The sequence below is a fragment of the Callithrix jacchus genome, chromosome 20 (genome assembly GCF_049354715.1).
Source record: "Callithrix jacchus isolate 240 chromosome 20, calJac240_pri, whole genome shotgun sequence".
NCBI lineage: Eukaryota > Metazoa > Chordata > Mammalia > Primates > Cebidae > Callithrix > Callithrix jacchus.
Window position 1 is genome coordinate 27,167,362 of NC_133521.1, and position 21,681 is coordinate 27,189,042.

The 21,681-nt window shown below is 37.3% G+C and overlaps 2 protein-coding genes across 5 annotated transcripts in view; one reads left to right on the top strand and one right to left on the bottom strand.

Annotated features, from left to right (window-relative positions):
* The window catches only part of NFAT5 (nuclear factor of activated T cells 5), a 126,525-nt gene that overhangs the window by 28,450 nt on the left and 76,394 nt on the right, over window positions 1-21,681 (top strand). The window lies entirely within an intron of this gene.
* On the bottom strand, window positions 13,243-13,792 carry LOC100404734 (cystatin-B). Its single transcript, XM_002761113.7, has one exon. The coding sequence runs from the start codon at window positions 13,789-13,791 to the stop codon at window positions 13,495-13,497; it is 297 nt and encodes a 98-aa protein (XP_002761159.1). The 5' UTR covers window position 13,792; the 3' UTR covers window positions 13,243-13,494.

Consider the following 21,681-nt stretch of genomic DNA (forward strand, 5'->3'; position numbering starts at 1 on the left):
GTTTATTCAGGTTTTGCTTAATTTGTCTGTAAGTAAGTACTGTTGAGTTAATTCATTTTTATTACAGATCTTTTAGAAAGTATTTTTATTATGTATGCCCTTTTAGGTTTTACCTTTAGTTCATACTTTGAAATAATTACCCCTTAGTGTCAAATATTAATTTCTGAAGGAAGTATAAACAAATAGATACTCTTTTTTTTTTTTTGAGACAGGAGTTTCGCTCTTGTTGCCCAGGCTAGAATGCAATGGCATGATCTTGGCTCATCACAACCTCTGCCTCCCAGGTTCGAGCTATTTTCCTGCCTCAGGCTCCCGAGTAGCTGGGATTACAGGCATGTGCCACCAAGCCTGGCTAATTTTGTTTTTTTTTAAGTAGATGTGGGGTTTCACCATGTTGGTCAGGCTGGTCTCAAACTCTTGACATTGTGATCTGCCTGTCTTGACCTCCCAAAGTGCTAGGATTACAGGCATGAGCCACTGTGCCTGGCCACAAATAGATATTCTTAAGAGGGCTAATTTGAATTAATCTACCTTTATATTGGGGAAAAAAAGCTGAGACATTGCATGAAAGATGATGCAAGATATACATTAATCTTTGGCCCCGTTGTTAATTGTATTATATATTAGCTATTTGACTGTTGACCTGAACTGTTGTTAGTTTTCTTCATCATTTATTGGATAGTCAACCTTTAAGTTTCTGTAGTATGAGACCTTTTTCTATCTTTTAAATTATTATTACCTAAGGTTAATAAACGCAGATTATATGGACTAAAATGAACTCAAAGAAATAAAATAAAATTGACCGGGTTCAGTGGCTCACACTCGTAATCCCAGCCCTTTGGGAGGCTGAGGCAGTTGGATTGCTTGAGCTCAGGAGCTTGAGACCAGCCTGGGCAACATGGTGAAACCCCATCTCTACCAGATAGATAGATAGATAGAAAAAAATAAAATAAATCACATAAAATAAAATGGCTAACTTTGGGCTAAGGATGAAAAGACATTGAGTTTCTTTTTTTTTTTTTTTTTTTGAGACGGAGTTTCGCTCTTGTTACCCAGACTGGAGTGCAATGGCGCAATCTTGGCTCACCGCAACCTCCGCCTCCTGGGTTCAGGCAATTCTCCTGCCTCAGCCTCCCGAGCAGCTGGGATTACAGGCACACACCACCGTGCCCAGCTAATTTTTTGTAATTTTAGTAGAGACGGGGTTTCACCATGTTGACCAAGATGGTCTCGATCTGTTGACCTCGTGATCCACCCGCCTTGGCCTCCCAAAGTGCTGGGATTACAGGCTTGAGCCACCACTCCCGGCCAAGACATTGAGTTTCTTATTGCTTCAAAGGTCAGTTGTCCTCTAAGAACTTAGATAATTGTATTCTGTTGCCTCACTATTCAGCCTCACTATTGAAATGAGGGTCACACAGAAGTTATGTTGCAGGACCCTGTTCTTTGCTTTAGAGCAGATCCAATTCCAAAGTCTAATGCCCAACTACATAGGAACATAACATCGACTTTGTGGGACTAGTGTTATTCAACAGCAATATCTTCATGCTTAGCTATATAAAAGTTAAAAATATTAAGGCAATTTTTAAAAACTTTTCTTCTTAACCTGTTTACCAGGTAATATAATATTGTAATAACACGGAAAATGTGTGTAAGGATGTGGACCTTGGAGGCAGATTGCCTATGTTCAAATTCTGACTCTAATATTCACTAGCTGTGCAATAACTTGAGCATATTAATTGACCTCTCTGTGCTCAGTTTTCTCATCTGTAAAATGCAGTTGATAATACAGCCTATATCATAAAATTGTGATAATTAAATGAGTTAATATAAGTAAAGTATTTAGAATGGTACCTAGGGTAAACTATATAAATTGGTATTATGATTATTGGAATAAAATTTCTAAGTATTTTTTGGAAAGAGATAAAAGACATACTATTTTAAGATCATTAATGCCAAAGAAAAAAATGGAAAATATCACATTTTAATTAAAGCAGAATAAATATCAACTATTGATCTTTTTTGACATTCTGTGTGTGTGGCCATTTTCCTTTGGGTGGTTTCTTGATTTTTCTGATTGTAGGAAGAATAACAGTGCCATAGTTTCTTTGGGCCTGAAAAAATAATTTGTGTCAGTGTAAGAGCATTTAATACTACCAGCATCTCTTCTTTATTAAAGTCTGTTTTTTAAGGCTCAGTTTTCTTACTCTGAGGATGAAGGTGAAGGGGAAAACTTTAAATAGTTGTTTTTTTGCCATGGAAAAATTATTTGCTGTTTTATGAAATATGCAATTCAGTTAATCTAGAAGATGTTGTTTAGTAAGGGGAAAAGTACAGAATTTCTAGTTAGGAAAAATAATCAAATATTTGTTTTAAAATTTTCTAGTTTTTTTTTGTATCCTCATTTCCTTTTTATCTAACAAGGATTATCTTGAAGCTTCTGTGAACAATTTTTTATTATTATGCTAGTGCCTTTAAACATTGTTTGAATATGAATCTCTAACTTGCTCTGAATATTTTGAGAAAAAAGTTGAATCTTTGTTTGAAGGAAAAGTTGATTTTTCAGGATAAGTAATTCTCTTTGGATATTCAAGATATTTTTAACAGACAGTTTTTCAAAAATTGAAATTGGCTTGGCATAGTAGCTCACACCTGTAATTTCAGCACTTTGGGAGGGCGAGGCAGATGATTTAAGGCCAGGAATTCAAGACCAGCATGGGCAACATAGCGAGACCCCTTCCTACATAGCCCGGGAGTTTGAGGTTGCAGTGAGCTATGATTGTGCCTCTGCATTCCAGCCTGGGTGACGTAATGAGACCTTGTCTTGATTAGTAAGAACTAATAACTGAAAGCTTAAGTTTTTTAGATTGTAATAAACTAATGCTTTTTACTGCCTATTTTTAAAAAAAGAGACCAGTGTGAATCGTATAAAGCTTGTAAAGAATAGGAAAACAATATGTAAATATTAATATAATAATAAAAACAATATAAGTATCATAACAAAAATAATAAAAATAGAATTCCACCACATAGAGATAATCCCTGTTAATATTTTTACATATGCTGAGCTCAGTAGCTCACACCTATAATCCTAGTACTTTGGGAGGCTGAGGCAGAAGCATTGCTTGTCTTTTTGGTCATTTGCATCTTTGCTTTTGTGAATTGCCTGTTTATTTTCTTTGTCAGTTTTTTATTGGGTTAAAGTCATTTTGTATGAATTATTTGCATAAATCTAACCTTAGTTTTTTGTATGTGTTACAAATATTTTTGCCTAGTCTGTAGTTCGTCTTTTGCCATGTAGAAATTGTTCATTTTATGCAACCAAATCTGTCTTTTTGAGTTTCCTGCCATGGAAAACAGTATGTTTGCATCTCTTTTCAGAGTTTAAAAAATATTGTTATTTATTTAAGAAGGTTTTGAAGTTTAGTTTCTTAATTTATCTGACATTTATTTTTGTAGTTGATGGGAGGTAGTTGTGTTTTTATACATCAAGTATAAAACAATGTCTGTGTAAGATGTCTCTTGGAATAAAAACAATGAATTTAAACATTTTAATTTGTATTTTATTAAAAGTACATGTGCGCACAGTTTAAGGAGGCAAGTATTTCCACAAATATTTCTACCAAAAAAGTTGTATCCAAAGAGCTCCTCACTCATACCTTCCAGAAACCTTTTCAATGCTTCAGCTCACTCTTAAGAAAAAAATCAGTGAATTTTTAAACTATAAAATGCCAAACATTTTACTCCTAAGAAATTCATACCAAACCATTTCTTTTCCTAAGAAAATCACAGAGAAGTCTTTCCAAAGCTGTAAAAACTTTAAGCTTTATTCTTTCTCTTTTTCCGTGAGACTTAGTGGCTCTTTTAGGTTTAGTGGTAACTCCTACCAATAATCCTTAAAAGGTAAATGATGATTCTTTTTTTTTTTTGAGATGGAGTCTCGCCCTGTTGCCCAGGCTGAAGCGCAGTGGCTTGATCTTGGCTCACTGCAACCTCTGCCTCCCAGGCTCAAGTGATTTTCCTGCCTCAGCCTCCCAAGTAGCTAAGATTACAGGTGCATACCACCACGCCTGGCTAATTTTTTGTATTTTCAGTAGAGACGGGGTTTCACCATGTTGGCAAAGCTGGTCCTGAACTCCTGACCTCATGTTCCACCTGCCTTGGCCTCCCAAAGTGCTGGGATTGCAGGTGTGTCACTGAGCCTGGCCTTTTTTTTTTTTTTTGAGATGGAGTCTCTCTCTGTTGCCCAGTCTGGGGTGCAGTGGCGCAATCTCGGCTCACTGCATCCCCTGTGTTCTAAGGTCAAGTAATTCTCCTGCCTCAGCCTCCTGAGTAGCGGGGATTATAGGTATGCGCAACCACGCCCAGCTAATTTTTGTATTTTTAGTAGAGACAGAGTTTCACCATGTTAGCCAGGCTGGTCTCAAATTCCTGACCTCAAGTGATACCTGCTTTGGCCTCCCAAAGTGCTGGAATGACAGGTGTGAGCCACCACACCTGGTGATAATTACTTTTATGGATGATACATGATACTTAGTGGTCAGTTATTTATTTATTTATTTTTAGTAAAAAAATTATAGTATCTAAAATCTTGTTATCATGGGAGCAGATTGTGAGGAGAAAAATAAGAACTTGTGATTATTTCAAACTCTTATGATCACAAATCTTGACTTTTTTAAAACATGTGCTTTACAGGGATTAAGATTAAAGTGAAGCTGCTTTCTTCTCATAATGTTCCTAACTTAAAGTTTTAAGGGGCATTACTTATGAAATTGACAGTTTTCTCATCTTTTGATTACTCCCCTCAATTCATGCTTCTGAAAAATGCATTCTAGCTAAAAATATAAGCATACTTATTAATCATAAAATATATTGATACTTTTTTCTATAGAACTAAGGGATTTAGATGTACCCTTTAAAGGCAAGTAATACATTTGATCAATATATTAGAAAATCTGAGAGTCTTCAGCTATTGAAATATAAAAGATTAATTTATTACTTGGAATTTTTGAAAGTCTGTTTTCTAAGGTATATGTTATTGATATAAGCACATTTTCTTTTAGTTGTTAATAATGTCATAAATTGTGGTAGACTGTCTTTGCCAGCCTCCGTGTTAAATGCTTGCTGTTTCTTAGATATACTAAGGTACTTGTGGTAAAACTATCTCAAGTGTCTCCTCAACTATGTGTCATAATTTTAGTGTAATGTTAGAGGAATTAATGAATTCCCCTAAAATTGAGTTAATTGTGCTAATCTAAGTATACTGTTAAAATAGTTCTTTTAGGTTAATTTCTGAACATTTAAAATGGAATAAGTTAGGGTATAGCAGGGTTTATTCTTGGGAATTTGAAGTTGAGCACAAGAGGCATGGATATAAGAATGGATTCACATCTATTTCCTGTCTGGGTGCTTTCGGTATTTAATCCTATTTAAAATTGGAACTATTTTATTTTTTTTGTGAGGAATTGTGAAAATGCCAGGTTTAAGTACATACTTTTTCTAGTTAGATTAGTTACATTAGTGTCAAAAATGAATAAACTAGTTTTAGGTTTCCTATGTGTTTTGAATATTTACTCTTACTATGAATACATAAATTAGCCAACAAATATTAGTCAGAATTTTATTTTGATTGGTCAGCTTTTAAAAATGTGACTTTTGCTGAGTTTCTGTCTTTATCTTTCTAGATGTTATAGTAAAATGTCTTAAAGAGGGAAACTGAAATGAAGTGGTGTCTGCATAAAGAAAAACTTTACTTGTGGTTTGCAGCACAGTTACTTCTTTAAAAAAAAATTTTTTTTTTTTTGAGTTTTAAGACAGCATCTTACTCTGTCACCCAGGCTGCAGCCTCCACCTCTTGGGTTCAAACAGTGCTCCCACCTCAGCCTTCCAGATTGCTGGGATGGGACCACAGGTGTGCACCACCATACCTAGCTACTTTTTTCTTTTTTTGGTAGTAGAAACTGAGTGTAGGTTGCCCAGACTGGTCTTGAACTCCTGCATTCAAGTGATCCTCCTGCCTCAGCCTCCCAAAATGCTCGGATTATAGGCAGAAGCTACCATGCCCCCAGCCTAGTTACATTTTAACAAAGTAATTCTGAGAACACAAGTAAAAGGGATGTGATTCTGAAACTGTTTGATGTGTAGAATGGGAAGAGAAAAAGGAAGCCAATTAAATTGAAGGAGGAAATATGGTAATCTGAATTTTTGAGTTTATTATTGGAAGAAAATATGCCATTTTATGCAGTATAAGAGTAAAAGCTTATCAGAATTTTTAAACATTAAAGTTTGTATTTTAACCCATTTTCATATTAGAGCCATTTTTTTTTTTTTCCAGATCCTGTTTTCGACTGTAGCTGTTAATGGGCTGAATTTTATTCCAGGCTCCCTGGTTGTTCATTAACCTATTAGTGCTTGACTACTTTTAATAGGTTCAGGGAAGTTGCTGGTTAGTTGAAACTGCTCAGAGTTGGAATTGGAACTACTCTGCAGTTCTTCCTTATTTGTGGGGATATGTCCCAAGACCCCCTAGTGGATGCCCGAAACCAAGGATAGTACTGAACACTGTATATACAATTATGTGTAACTTAACGATGGGGTACGTTCCGAGAAATGCATCATTAGGTAGTTCATTATCCAAACATCATAGAGTGTACTTACACAAACCTAGGTGGTATAGCCTACTACATATCTAGGCTATAAGATTTAGCCTGTTGCCCCAGGCTGTAATACTGTAGGCAGTTGTAACACAGTAGTATTTGTGTATCTGAACACGATATGACATCACTAAGAGACAGGAATTTTTCGTCTGCATTATAATTTTATGGGACTGCTGTTTTATAAGTCTTTATATCTTTTATGTGGAAAACCAAATGTCCCAGCACCATTGCTGAATAACAGTCATTTTCCCTATTTGGTCTGCAATGTCAATATTAAGTACGATATAGCAGTTTTCTGTATATTCTGTGTTATCTTTTGGGGCCACTGTCATAGATGTGATCCATTCTTGACTGAAACATATGTGGCACATGACTGTACTATGTTTTCTTCTATACATACATACCTATGATAAAGTTTAATTTATAAATTAGACATAGTAAGAGATTAATAATAACTACTGTTAGGGTTCTCTAGAGGGACAGAACTTATAGGATAGATGTATATGTAAAGGGGAGTTTATTAAGGAGTATTGACTCAACGATCACAAAGTGAGCTCCCACAATAGGCCATCTGCAAGCTGAGGAGCAAGGGAGCCAGTCTGAATCCCAAAGCTGAAGAACTTGGAATCCGATGTTCGTGGGCAGGAAACATCAAGCACAGGAGAAAGACGCAGGCTCGGAGACTAAACCAGTTTACTCTTTGCACGTTCTTCTTCCTGCTTTTATTCTCTCTGTGCTGGCAGCCGATTAAATTGTGCCCACCAGGTTGAGGGTGAGTCTGCCTTTCCCCGTCCACTAACTCAAATGTTAATATTCTTTGGCAACACCCTCACAGACACACCCAGGAACATACACTTTGCGTCCTTCAGTTAAGGAACACTTAATAGTAACCATCACAACTATTAATAAATAGAACAATATAGCAACATACTATAATAAAAGTTATGTGAGTGTAGTCTCTCAAAATAGCTTATTGTTCTGTATTCACCCTTCTTATAATGATGGAAGATGATACAATGCCTATGTGATCAAATTAAGTGACATGAATGAAGTGGGCATTGTGACACAGCATTAAGCTGCTATTGACCTTCTGTATTCCCAAATCTGTGTCATTCATTTCAGGGGATCCCTTGTTGAAATCTTCCTTTAGGCTCATAGGTTTTTGGCACATGGGTTTCTGTTGCTGTCAGTAGAAAATGTTTTATGTTCATTTATTTCACCTACAAATTTAGTTCCTTTTGAATATTAACTAAGTACTTATCTTGCTCTGGCTATAACTTTTGCTGTTTGAGATGTGGCAGCAAAACTAGCATGAATAATTTCTTTTTCATTCTTTCACAGTTTTACAGATAGAAGACTCATTCTTACCATTAATCTTAGCAGCCTCAGCATATGATTTTTTTTCTTTCCTTATTAAGAAATTTCACCTTTTCGCTTAAATGAAACACGTTAAAGCTTTGCTTTGGCATATCCAAATTGCCAAATATCACTACTCTTCTACATTGGGGCCATTGTTAAGTAAAATAAGGGTTACTTGAACACAAACACTGTGATACTTTGACAGTTAAGCTGATAATCCATATGGTTACTAAGTGACTAAAGGGTAGGTAATGCGTATAGAGCGTGGATACACTGGTTAAAAGGACGATTCATGTCCTGGATGGGATGGAGCTAGACTTGCAGGTCAACAGAAGAGTTCATCATGCTACTTAGAATGGTGTTGTATTTAAAATGTATAAGTTACTTAAATTGGAATTTTTCATTTAATATTTTCTGACCTTGGTTGACCATAAGTAACTGAAACCATGGAAAGCAAAACCATGGATTAGGGAGGACTACTGTATTTACCAAATGAGTTCATTTCATTTTGAGAAAAGTTACTTGTAACTTTAATAGGCTGATTTAACATGTTAGGATAACAGGATTATATAGATTATAAGAGAGTGGGCAGGTAGATATTACACTAGTCTCATACTTTGTTTATACTTTTATATAGCACTTTGATGTATATTATTTTATTTAATCTTTTTGACATTTGAGAGGTATATATTCTCATAGATGATAAAACCCAAATGCCCCAGATGATTAAGAGACTTGCCCAATTTTGCACTGTTAGTCATTAGAAGAGCTAGTCTTAAAGAAAAAGTATTCTGACTTCAAACAATTTTTTTCTCTAACTACAGCCAAGATAATTTATTTACTGAATATTTTCAGCTATAATGGTAAAAGACATAAATGTGATTTCTTCTCTAATTGAGCCTACTTACTAGTCCAAGAGGCAGACTAGTAAATAATCAATTAAAAACAGTGTGTTAGGTGCTCTGAAAGAGGAAGTATAGGTTGATGAAGTGGGAAATAAAGAGGAGTGCCTGTGTGCCAGGGGATCAGGAAGGGCTTCTGATAGGAGATGAACTTGCTATTTTTTTTTGAGACAGAGTTTCGCTCTTGTTACCCAGGCTGGAGTGCAATGGCATGATCTTGGCTCACCGCAACCTCCACCTCTTGGGTTCAAGCAATTCTCCTGCCTCAGCCTCCTGAGTAGCTGGGATTACAGGCACATGCCACCATGCCCAGCTAATTTTTTGTATTTTTAGTAGAGACGGGGTTTCACCATGTTGACCAGGATGGTCTTGATCTCTTGACCTCGTGATCCACCCACTTCGGCCTCCTTAAGTGCCGGGATTACAGGCGTGAGCCACCGCTCCGGGCCCTGAACTTGCTATTAAAGTCAGACCTGAAGTCATAAAAATTAGCCATGTGAAGATTAAAGGGCTATGTTGGAGGAAGAGTGTTCCAGGCAGAAGAGAGAATATCATAGTAGAAGTTTTGGAGGTAAATGAGAACTTGGTGTATTGAAGAACTGAAAAAAATTCAATAGGGCTGGTTATAGAGCCAGGGATGAGGGAAGGGGAGGGGAAAAGAGGGAAAGAATAGCTATGAAAGATTCGATAAACCAAAAGCTGGATATAATAATGGCCTAAATTAGTGACAGCTGGGACGAGAAAAAGAGTACTGCAGGTATCACAAGTTAGAAATATTTTAGCCAACAAGTGATATTTTATACAGTTATTATATATATCTTGTGATTGCCTTGCACAGTAAAGGGTACATGATGCTAAAAGTTGAAAACAGGTTAACAGTGCACTAACTCATCACTCTGGAGATCAGTTTTGGCTATCAGATTGTTTTGCTATCATTCCTAGCCTGATTTCTTTATTGTGGCTTCTTGAGATTAATTTTGCTGTAAAGAATTCTGAAGTGGGTCTTGGACCTAATGTTAACAGATGATAGATAGGTAAGTCAGGATTACCCTTGCTAGGCCTTAGTAACTGTTGTCTAGATAAGAAGATGTTAGGGGTCAGGCGTGGTGGCTCATGCCTGTAATCCCAGCATTTTGGGAGGCTGAGGCAGGCGGATCACGAGGTCAGGAGTTTGAAACCAGCTTGGTCAGTATGGTGAAATCTCATCTCTACTAAAAAATACAAAAATGAGCCAGGTGTAGTCCCAGCTACACAGGAGGCTGAAATAGGAGAATCGTGTGAATCCAGGTGGCGGAGGGTGCAGTGAGCCAAGATTACACCACTGCACTCCAGCCTGGGCGACAGAGTGAGACTCTGTCTCCAAAAAAAAAAAAAAAAAAAAAAGATGTTAGGGAAAAGCAAGGGATAAAGTGGGTATGAAGGAGTGTAAATTATGACTTATTGCTATGATATTTAGTTATTGGTTTAATTTTTACATGTAAGCTTGTTATTGATATACTGAATATTAAGATATTTGGGTGTGGTGGCTGACACCTGTAATTCCAGCACTTTGGAAGCCTGAGGTGGGAGGATAGCTTTAGCCCAGGAGATTGAGGCTAGCCTGACACATCATAACGAGATCTTGTCTCTATAAATAATTTAAAAATTAGCCTGGCGTGGTGGTGTGTGCCTGTAGTCACAGCTACTTGGGAGGCTGAGGTTGGTGGACCACTTGAGGCAACGAGGTTAGTGAGCCATGATTGCAAGACTGCACTCCAGCCTGGGTGACAGAGTGAGACCATCTCTTTAAAAAATAAATGGGGGGAAGTGGTTATTTATTCAATACACATCTTGTGCCCAGTGTTTGAAGTATAAAGAGACTCACCATTGTCAACAGGGAAGACAGGCACGCAATATCAACATAGTAAAATAATTGTTTTATGATAAAAAATAAACAGTAGAAGATAATGAGTTCAATTTGGGATATGTTGAAATCGAGATGCTTATGGGATATTGAACACCTGCTGTGCACCAGCAGTAAGCTATATGCTGGGGATACAAAAAGTAAGGAAAATAAAGACCTTTTTCTCACCAGTTCGTATTCTGAACTGGAAGCAGACATTAAACAAATGATTATAAAAATGTCAGGGTATGGGAATTGGCAAGTCCATAGAAACAGAAAGTAAATTAGTGGTTGTCAGGGATTCAAGGAATGAGGGGTAGAGAATGACTGCTAATGGGAATAGCTTTTCTTTTTGAGGTGATGAAAATGTTCTGTAATTAGGCAGTAGTAATGACTACACAACTTTGGGTCTATACTAAAACCCACTGAATCGTGCACTTTAAAGGGTAAAACTTTATGTCATCTGAATTATATCTCAAAAAATGTCCCAGGTACAGCGGCTCACGCCTGCAATCCCAGCACTTTGGGAGGGCAGGGCAGGAGGATCACCTGAGGTCAGGAGTTAGAGACTAGCCTGTGCAACATGGTGAAATCCTGTCTCTACTAAAAATACAAAAATTAGCCAGGCGTGGTGGCGCATGCCTGTAATCCCACCTACTTGGGAGGGCAGGGTGGGAGGATCACCTGAGGTCAGGAGTTAGAGACTAGCCTGTGCAACATGGTGAAATCCTGTCTCTACTAAAAATACAAAAATTAGCCGGGCGTGGGAGGTGCATGCCTGTAATCCCAGCTACTTGGGAGGCTGAGGCAGGAGAATCCCTTGAAGCCAGGAGGCGAATGTTGCAGTGAGCTGACATTGCGCCACTGCCCTCCAACCTGGGCAAAGGAGCGAGACTCCGTCTCAAAAAGAATAAAAAAAAGTCGGGAGTGAAAAAAATAAAACAAGATTAAGGAGGACAAGAAAATGATGGGGGTACGATTTTGTAGAGCATCATCATGGTGCTTTTTGAGCCTCATTTGAACAGATACCTAAGGGAACTGAAGTAGTAAGCAATGAAGATATTTGTGGAAAGAGTTTTCCAGGTGGAGGAACGGCGAATACAAAGACATCAAGGCTGAGAAAGTGCTTGGCATGTTCAAGAAGTAGCAATAAGGACAGTACACCTGGAGCAGAGTGGAAAAGGAGGAGAGTTGTAGGAGAGAAAGGAAGAGAAATAGTAAGGTGCTAGATCATATAAGGACTTTGGGTTTTATGCTAAGATGGATGCTGAGGAGTGATGTCATCTGAATTAGGTTTTTAATGAATTGTTCTGGCTACAGTGTAGATAAAATGTAAGAGTAAAAAGGAAATCAATCAGCTGAAGTAGTTCAGGTGAGATGATAAGATCAGGATTGTAGTAGTGGAGGTTGTTAAGAAGTGGCGGAATTCTGGATTCAAAAAGTGAGAAAGAAAAAGACAGGATTAATTTCTCCAGGAAGTAAACAAGGTATTTCCGGGACATGAAGAGAGGTGTAGACTAAAGAGAAGCCAGCAAATGAAGAAAATAAACAGGAATTCCTGAAAGCAGGAGTAGTCACTTGTGTCAGAAGTTGGAAATAAATCGGTTAGGAGTTTATTGATAACTGAGCAGTTTGAATGGGGCGTGGTTGGAACAGAAGCCAAGTAGTAGTTGATTGAGTAATAAATGTGAATAGAGGAAGTGGAAGCAGCTAGGAAGACAACTATAGTGCTAATTAAGAATGGTTGTGAGGGGAAGGAGAGGGTGGAAACTGAAAAGGCATATAAATAAGAATAGGAATCTTGTGAAATGAGGAAGTTGAAAGGACAGGAATTATTAATAGAAGGAAGTTTTGGAGGAGCAATGAAGAAAAAGGGATGTAGTACACATGGTTGCTTCCTTTCTTGAGCCCAAAGAGGTAAGGATAATTTTTATCTGGGAAAAGAAGTATGGGAAATTTATGTCCTATAAATTTTATGTGGAGAAATAAACAGTCATTTGCCAAGAATGATAGATACAGGACAGTAGCCTTAAGAGAATAATCATGAGGAACTGGGGAATAAAGCTGATGAAGAATACTTTGAGAAAAAAAAAAAGAAAAGAAAAAGCCTCCTGAGCTACTTTGAGGAAGATCTTGTATTCATAGTGGTACTGGTCCATATGTTTTGATTTTTCTCTATCAAAACTTAGAAGCTGTGGTTCAGGAATGTTGAAGATGAGTGGTTAAGATCATTCATGATTGGGCATGATTAACAGGATGAATATGATAGAAAAATAATAGGGACGGGGTAAAGGAATTCTTGAAGACATAAGCTCAGGCTTTGTCTTTTCCTTGAAGTGTCTCCCATTGGTCTTTTCTCTTTTAATCTTGTACTTTTCCCTGCTACTGCTGCCTTATGTTTAGTCCGTTAGAATTTACGCACGCACACACAAGCACTTAAATATTTTTTTTTAAATATGTATTTTATTTTTTGAAAATATTTTGAAAGTAATTAAGATACCTGATTGGAAGGGGGAAAAAATCAACACAATGAAATTTAGGAACAGAAATGCAAGAGCAGCTGCTGCATCCGGCCCCTTCCCCCCGAGGGGCGCAGCCAGGAGATGCTCATTTTATGATCCCAGGTGCACGCTGCGGTCCACGCAGAATCGCTAATCACCAGCCTTCTGGTGGAAGGACCTGCCCAAAGTCAGGGTCAGAAATAGGACAGCTCATCGTGCTTGGCTTTGTTGGTCTGGTAGTTAGACAAGGTCAAGGGCTTGTTTTCGTGAGGGAGACTTTGGAATACTCGCAAGTGGACAAATTCCTCGTCACCGACATGCACCTTGATGAAGTAGTTCGTCCCCGCAACCACCTGGCTCCTGAAGGACACAGCCTCGAACACAGGGAACTTCTTGTTTTCTTTTTCTTCAAGCTGGGACCTCACCTGGTCGGCGATGTTCTGGGTCTCGGCGGTGGCCGGCTGCGCGGCGGAGGGCGCCCCGCACATCATCGTGGCGGCAGCAGAAGGACTTGGCGAGGGGACTGGGCCAAATATTTTTTTAAATATGAAAAATGACAAAACAGGGACAAATCACATGCAGTCCTGCCATATCTAGATATGTTAATGTCGGTGATTATTCTTTCAGGCATCTCTGTATATGTATACACATCTATTTATTTATACATTTCTGCATAAGTGGGATTATACATCTGTTTTGTTTGCCTACTGATGTTATTAAATATAGATATAATTTGTGATAGCTGCAAAGTATTACATGGTTATTTATTTATTTATTTTTGAGGCAGGGTCTCTGTTGCCCAGACTGGAGTACAGGGGCACAATCACAGCTCACTGCAGCCTTGACCTCCTGGGCTGAAGTGATTCTCCAACCTTAGCCTCTCAAGTAGCTGGGACAATAGGTATGCACAACCACACTTGGCTAATATTTTTTTTAAATATTTTTGTAGAGACAGGGTCTCGCTGTGTTGCTGAGGCTGGTCTAAAACTCCTGGGCTCAAGTGATCCTCCTGCCTCAGCCTTCCAAAGTTCTAGAATTACAGGTGGGAGTTACCATGCCAACCAGTGTTAATTAGCCAGTCCTTTGGTGATGCACTATTATTTCATTTTATTTTCATTTTATTTTTTTAATTTATTTTTTGAGACGGAGTCTCGCATTGTCGCCAGGCTGGAGTGCAGTGGCACGATCTTGGCTCACTGCAACCTCTGCCTCCCATGTTCAAGCAATTCTTCTGCCTCAGCCCCCTGAGTAGCTGAGACTATAGGCATGCACCACCACACCCAGCTAAGTTTTGTATTTTTAATAGAGATGGGGTTTTACCACGTCAGCCAGGATGATTTTTATCTCCTGACCTCATGATCCGCCCACCTCGGCCTCCCAAAGTGGTGGGATTATAGGCATGAGCCACTGTACCCGGCCCATTTTATTTTTTAACTATTATAAGTCATTGTAATGAACACAGTACAAATGATTTCCCCCTGTACTGGTATGGTAATTTCTTGTGAGTAATAATAGCTAATACTTATGTAGCATTTTCTATATGATGAGTACTGTTCTAAGTACTTAAATTTCTCTTTTATTTCTAAATTTCTTCTGCTGTTATGTTTCAAGGTGAATCCTTCAGACTTGCATTCTTTTAACTTTCTCTTGAGAATGGATCCAGATAAATAAGACTACCTGCATATTATTAGATAAGACCACCTACATATTAGATAAGAGCAACCCCAAACCATCCTGTAATCTATAGTGTTGAGGTTAAGTGCATAGGCTTTGGAGTCAGAACCCAGATTTGGATTTAAATCTTTGCTCTGCTACTTCATTTAGTTGTATAGCTTTAAACCAGTTTTCCAGTCTGTTAAATAACACTGAAAGCATAAAGGCTTTTTTTCATTGGAGGAGAAATCTATAACTGAGGTGAAATAATCATTATTTAAAAATTTCCTAGCTAATTGAAATCTTTCATGGTACAATTTAATGTTATTTTCCTTTTCTAGATTAAGGGAAAGTAGAGAAATCTTGGTTATTATCTTTTTTTTTTTGAGATGGAGTTTCGCTCTTGTTACACGGGCTGGAGTGCAGTAGTACCATCTTGGCTCCCTGCAACCTCTGCCTCCCAGGTTCAAGTGATTCTCCTGCCTCAGCCTGCTGAGTAGCTGGGATTACAGGCATGTGCCACAACGCCCCACTAATTTTTTGTATTTTTAGTAGAGACGGGGTTTGTCCATGTTGGTTAGGCTGGTCTCAAACTCCTGATCTCAGGTGATCCTCCCCCCTCGGCCTTCCAAAGTGCTGGTATTACAGGCATGAGCCACTATGCCTGGCCTTTTTTTTTCTTTTTCTTTTGAAACAGGCTCTTACTCTCAAAATCTATGAGAAAAGATTTTCCAGCCTAGGCTGGAGTGCAGTGGGACGATCTTGGCTCACTGCAGCCTTGACCTACTGGGCTCAAGCAGTCCTCCTATCTAAGCCTCCCCAGTAGTTGGGACTACAGGTGTGCACCACTGTGCTCAGCTAATTTTTTTGTATTGATGAGGTTTTGCAACATTGCCCAGGTTAGTCTTGAAATCCTGAGCTCAAGCTATCCACCCACCTTGGCCTCACAAAGTGTTGGGATTATAGGCATGCACCACTGTGCCTGGCTTTGGTTATCTTTTTTTTAACAAACCTTCATAAATGAAGTCCTATGTTCCTATTATAAATCATGTTTATTAAATAAATATGCATTATTATAAATCATGTTACATGTATTCAAAAAACATTTAACGATGGCAGAAAATATTCGTGATTGTATCTTACATTTTTTTTAAAGAAACATATCAAATTGTGATTCCAGTTTCATTTTCTTAAAAATAAGGCCCATAGAAAATAGACTAAAATGTTAGAATGGTGATCTATGGGAATTGGGATTTGAAGTGACTATTTTCTGTTTTACACTTGTAAAAAGTTTCTGAATTTTTATGATATATCGGCTTTATATCTCCCTTAAATCCTTTATACATCCTTTTTGTCTATCAATTTTATAACCTAAATAAGTATACAAATATTAAAATAGAAGTCTTCATATAGTAGAATATTACAACTGAAACTTTCATGATTCTTTTAATTTTTTCTCATAGATTTTAATTTGTAGTGTTTATATTTATCATAGCCCTCTAAATCCTCTTCAAGTTTTTCATTTATATCATGCATTGCTGGAGTTAAAATAGAACATATCAGCCAGGCACAGTGGCTCATGCTTGTAATCTCAGCACTTTGGGAGGTAGGCAGATCACTTAAGCTCAGGAGTTTGAGACCAGACTGGGCAACAAAGTAAGACCCTGGTTTCTAAAAAAAATACAAAAGTTAGCCGGGCATGGTGGTACGTGCCTCTGGTCTCAGTTACTCAGGAGGCTGAGGTAGAAGGATAGCTTGAGCCTGGGAGGCAGAGGTTGCAGTGAGCTGGGCTTTTTTTTTTTTTGGTCTGTACCCATATCCTGTCTGATTTCTTTTATATAAAATTTAAAAACAGGCAAAACTATAATCTACTGTGTTAAAAGCCAGAAGATGGGTCACTGTGTAAGGGGTGAAGCATGTGGAGGGATGCTTAATTGGCTGGGTGGTGGTTATGGGTATGTCCACTTTGTAAAATTCCACAAGCTCAAGACTTAAGATTTGTACACTTTACTACATGTGAAGTGTATGTCATTCTTTAATAAGAAGTTAAAACTGGCTGGGTGCAGTGGCTCACAGCTGTAATCCCAGCTTTTTGAGAGTGCGAGGATCACTTGAGACCACGAGTTTGAGACTGAAGTAAACCGTAATCATACCACTGTACTTCAGCTTGGACAACAGAGCCAAGACTTAGTTAGTTTAAAAAAAAGAAGAAAGTTAAAACACTAATAAAAAAAGTCAGTTCTGAAACTATGACCTGTAAGATTAGTAATAATTACCCATTTTTGTTTATGTATACTTTATGTCAAAGCACTTTTCACAAATATCAGTATTATGATTGTGCATATAAAAATACTTCATAAACTTTAAGTTATGATATTTCAGTTATTTATTTTTAGAACAGTTTCAGTTGTCTAGAGCTGTTTGTCTGTTTCTATTTAAGGACCACATTCTGGCACAAAGGACTGCACAAGCTACCTTTTTGTTTGCTATTGTAAAATGACAATTGAAAAATCATTATCACAGTTTATTTTTTTAAAAATTGCCTTGTGGCTAGGCACAGTGGCTCACACCTGTAATCCCAGCACTTTGGGAGCTTGAGGCAGTGGATCTCTTGAGTCCCAGCTTTCTAGAACAGCCTGGGCAACGTGGTAAAACCCAGTCCCTACAAAATAATACAAAAATTAGCAGTTGTGGTGGCATTTGCCTATAGTCCTGGCTACTTGGGAGGCTGAGTTGGGAGGATTGTTTGAGTCTAGGAGGTTAAGGCTGTAATGAGCTGTGATTATGTCATTGGGCGACAGAGTGAGACCCAGTCACTAAAAAAAAAAGTTTTTTTAATGGCCTTCTCCATCAGTAAACTGACCTTTGGTTAATATAGCACAATCAAAGTGTTCTTTTTTGGTAAGAAACAATGTATTAAACTTTATAGAACAAATATTATTTGTATTAGAGAACAGCCAGGTGGATGATCTGGAGAGCAGCTACCATACACTATCAGTGGGCTAGTTTTTCTCATTGAGAATCTGGTCTTTGCCTCATGTTATTTGAGCCTGAGAGAAATTATCTATAATTCTTGACTCAAATAACATGAGCTCTGCTAATTTGTTTCACCATTTTAGATATTATTCAAGTCTACTTGTATCAAATTTAAGTATTAAATACTGATAATTATCTACCACAGTGTGAAACAGTAGTTGTCATTTTAGTCAGGAAAAATACACAATATTTATTTCTCCTTTTTGTTATGTAAATATGATTGTTTTTTCCTCTAGGTTTTAATAATTTAGTATCTAATCCACTGAAGAAGGTAGTTCAGCTCTTTGGTTGCTGTTTTTTCCTTGATTCTTCAGAAAAGGATAAATTAACTAACAGTGTTTAAAGAGGTAGTACACACAAGCCAGTCCATTTTCATTCCAGCTGAATTTCATGCTTCAGAGTAATGGCTGTTACCCAGAATCATTTGTGAAGCTTTATACACATATACATTCTGTGATTTTTATTCCCTGTAAACCCTTATTCAGTCATAGGCCTGTGATGAAATCCCAGGCATCTTCATTCAGGTAAAAAAAAAACAAAAACTTATTTCGACATGCAATTCTGATATTCCCTTTTGAAAACCAGTCTTAAATTAGAGGCATTCTCCAGTTGTACAGGGAGTAAGGGAAACAAAAGTTAAAATGGAAAAAATTAAATTAAGAGGTAGAAGTAATGAATTTGGTCATTTGTTTGTTGTCACTTATGGTAGACACTTATTTTTTATCTCTGTAAACATCAGCTTATAGCTCAGAGTATGAGGTCTGAATACTTCTGCTTGTGGGTGATAATCTTTGTATAGAATACAAAAGACAAAGTGGGGCCAGGTGCAGTACCTCACGCCTGTAATAACTAACATTTTGAGAGACCAAGGTGGGAGAATCACTTGAGCCCAGAAGTTCAATATCAGGCTAGACAACACGGTGTGAGACCCTATCTGTACTTAAAGAAAGAAAGAAAGAAAGAAAATATTAGCTAGGTGTGGTGGCATGAGCCTATAGCCCCAGCATACTTGGTACATGGAAGTGAGAGGATCACTTGAGCCTGGGAGGTTGAGGCTGCAGTGAGTCATGATCGCACCACTTTACTCCAGTCTGGACAACAGCATGAGACTCTATATGAGAAAAGAAAGAGAGAGACAGACAGAGCGACTGCCTTGTTGATTTATTCAGTGTTGGCTCAAAGAAGGGGAAAAAATTGTGTTGTATAAGTAGAAAAAAAGGAAAACTAACTTTTTAAGGCTTTAAAAATAACTGAAAGTGAAGACTCTGAGATATGAAAAGTGATTTTTGTTAATCAGAAAATTGGTGATTTAGATGATAATGGTATAGAAGTTAGAAGATAGAACGTGAGAGGACAGAGTATTTGGATTAAATATGTCATAGGAAGATGACATTTTTAGTTCGGGTAGTAGGATATTCTGGTAATGATAGGAAAACAAGATGAGTTTTTTTTGTTTTTGTTTAATATTTTTGTTCTTCCTCTCTAAGATTATGGTATAAAAGCAGAAATTTATGTTTTAGAATTGTTTGGGTAGAATCACTTACGGCAGATGATTTGCTTATTCATGAAGCACATTATTGAAATGCCCATTATGTGCCAGGCTCCATAATATAGTAAGTCAAATAGATGGCATTCCTAACCTCAGTGTTATTCTAATTGCATAGACAGGAATACTGGGGAAAGAATTTATCTTTCTGCCAGCTATTCTCCTGCCTGGGACCCAGCTTTAACTAGTCTTGGCTCTATAAAGCAAGTTGTAACCTAATTGGAACATAATTTCTTCTCTGTAAAAACTGAGGGTTACACCAAATACTTTCACAACTTCTACCTCTAATATATTCTATGCTTTTAATGTGAACTTTAGATTAATTCCTTAAAACTGCATTCATACCATTCCGGCATTGCCCTCTATATATTTCTTCTCTTCTACTACCTTTTTTCCCTCATAGCTCCTGTGTCTTGATGCAGTTTTGATTGGCTATTCATGTGCTTTCGGTCAACCTCACTGGACTAAAAGCTTCTTGGGAACAGACTTGGGTTTCTGTGTACATGTGATTTACTGTGTGTGTACCTGTGCACACAAAGTGAATGAATGGTGACAAAATTAGTTTTTTTCTTATTTTTGAAAATGCTATTCTTACCTTGTGAATTTAATATTAGACTGTCTTTTCAAGATTAAAATAATATAAATTGTAATTCCGCTTGTTTCTTTTAATTGATAGATTATTATGTATGTTTACAAGAATATGATTAGTTTAGAAAGGAATGGCTGTTAAATATATGGTTATATAATATGGTTAGCTGTTAATAGCCAAGGAACAGATCTCTATTCAGTATTGGTTTTATAAACACTCAGCAAAATTCTGTTTTAAGTATGTATTTTAAATTTTAAAATGAATGCATGTTGACATTTTTCTACTGCTAACATTTCAGAAATGAACTTATTTTAGTGATAACAGTTAAATGTGAGTTTAGTAAGGGTAAAAAATTGGAGGAAACTGGAGTCTCCTTTTCTCTTTAGCAGATGTCTTAGTCTCTTTGTCACCTGTAACAAAATACCTTAGGCCAGGTAATTTATAAACAATAAAAATGTACTGCTCACAATCTGGAATCTACAGTCTGGGAAGTCCAAGATAAAGGCACAAACAGCCTCTGTGTCTGCTGAGGATTTGCTCTCTGCTTTGAAGATGACACCTTCTTACTGTGTGTCCACATGGTGAAAGGGCCAAGGCAGCATCCTTCAGTCTCTTTCATAAGGGTATTCATTTCATTTTGGGAGAGCAAAGCCCTCATTACTTACTTCCTAAATGGCCCCACCTCTTAATACTATTACATTGGATTTTAGGTTCCACCATGAATTTTGGCAGGACACAAACACTCAGTGTATAGCAGTGGACAAGCAAGCAGTCACTGTAATTTAAGTTTATTAGAATGGAGGGTCCATGAAGACAGATTGCTGTCTGTTTTGTTGTTGATGTATCCCCAGAACCTGGAACAGTGCCTGGCATACATCGGGCAGTCCATAAATACTTGTTGAGTGAATGAGTACATGAATAAATTAATGAGAATATTTACTGAGCTGTGCTGCATTTTATAGCAGGTACAATGTTGTTTCTTCATCACTTAAACATTAATTTATCACCTCTATTATTTATTAGCAGTATTTCTGAAATAATGTTAAAATTAGAAATTTTCCTGAAGCTTTTTTTATAGCTTAGAATTATTATCCAATAGCTTTCCTTAATATTTTGATAACCTCATCAACAAACATTGAGTGTCCATTGTAAGTAGAGCACTGCTGAACCTTAGTCAGAGAAGACATGACATAGTTTTGGTCCGTGAAGGGTTTTCAACCCATTTGGAGAAGTAGGAAATAGATATAAAGATTATTTGTAACAACCTGAGAGGTGTCAAATAAATGGTATGTGCAGGAAATTAATGTTATATTTGGTGAAATTTTGATACTGTTTATGTACATTATTCAACTTTTAAAAAGTTTTCATTAAAATATGGGAAGGAAGCATAAGTATACTATTGTTTTAATAGTTATCTTTGATGAGATCATGGGCAAGTGGAATTTTTGTTTCTTACATGTCGGTATTTTTAAAAGCAAACAATAACTCTGAGTAAATTAATCTAGGTCAGGCACAGTGGTTCTATAATCCCAGCACTTTGGGAGATTGAGGTGGGAG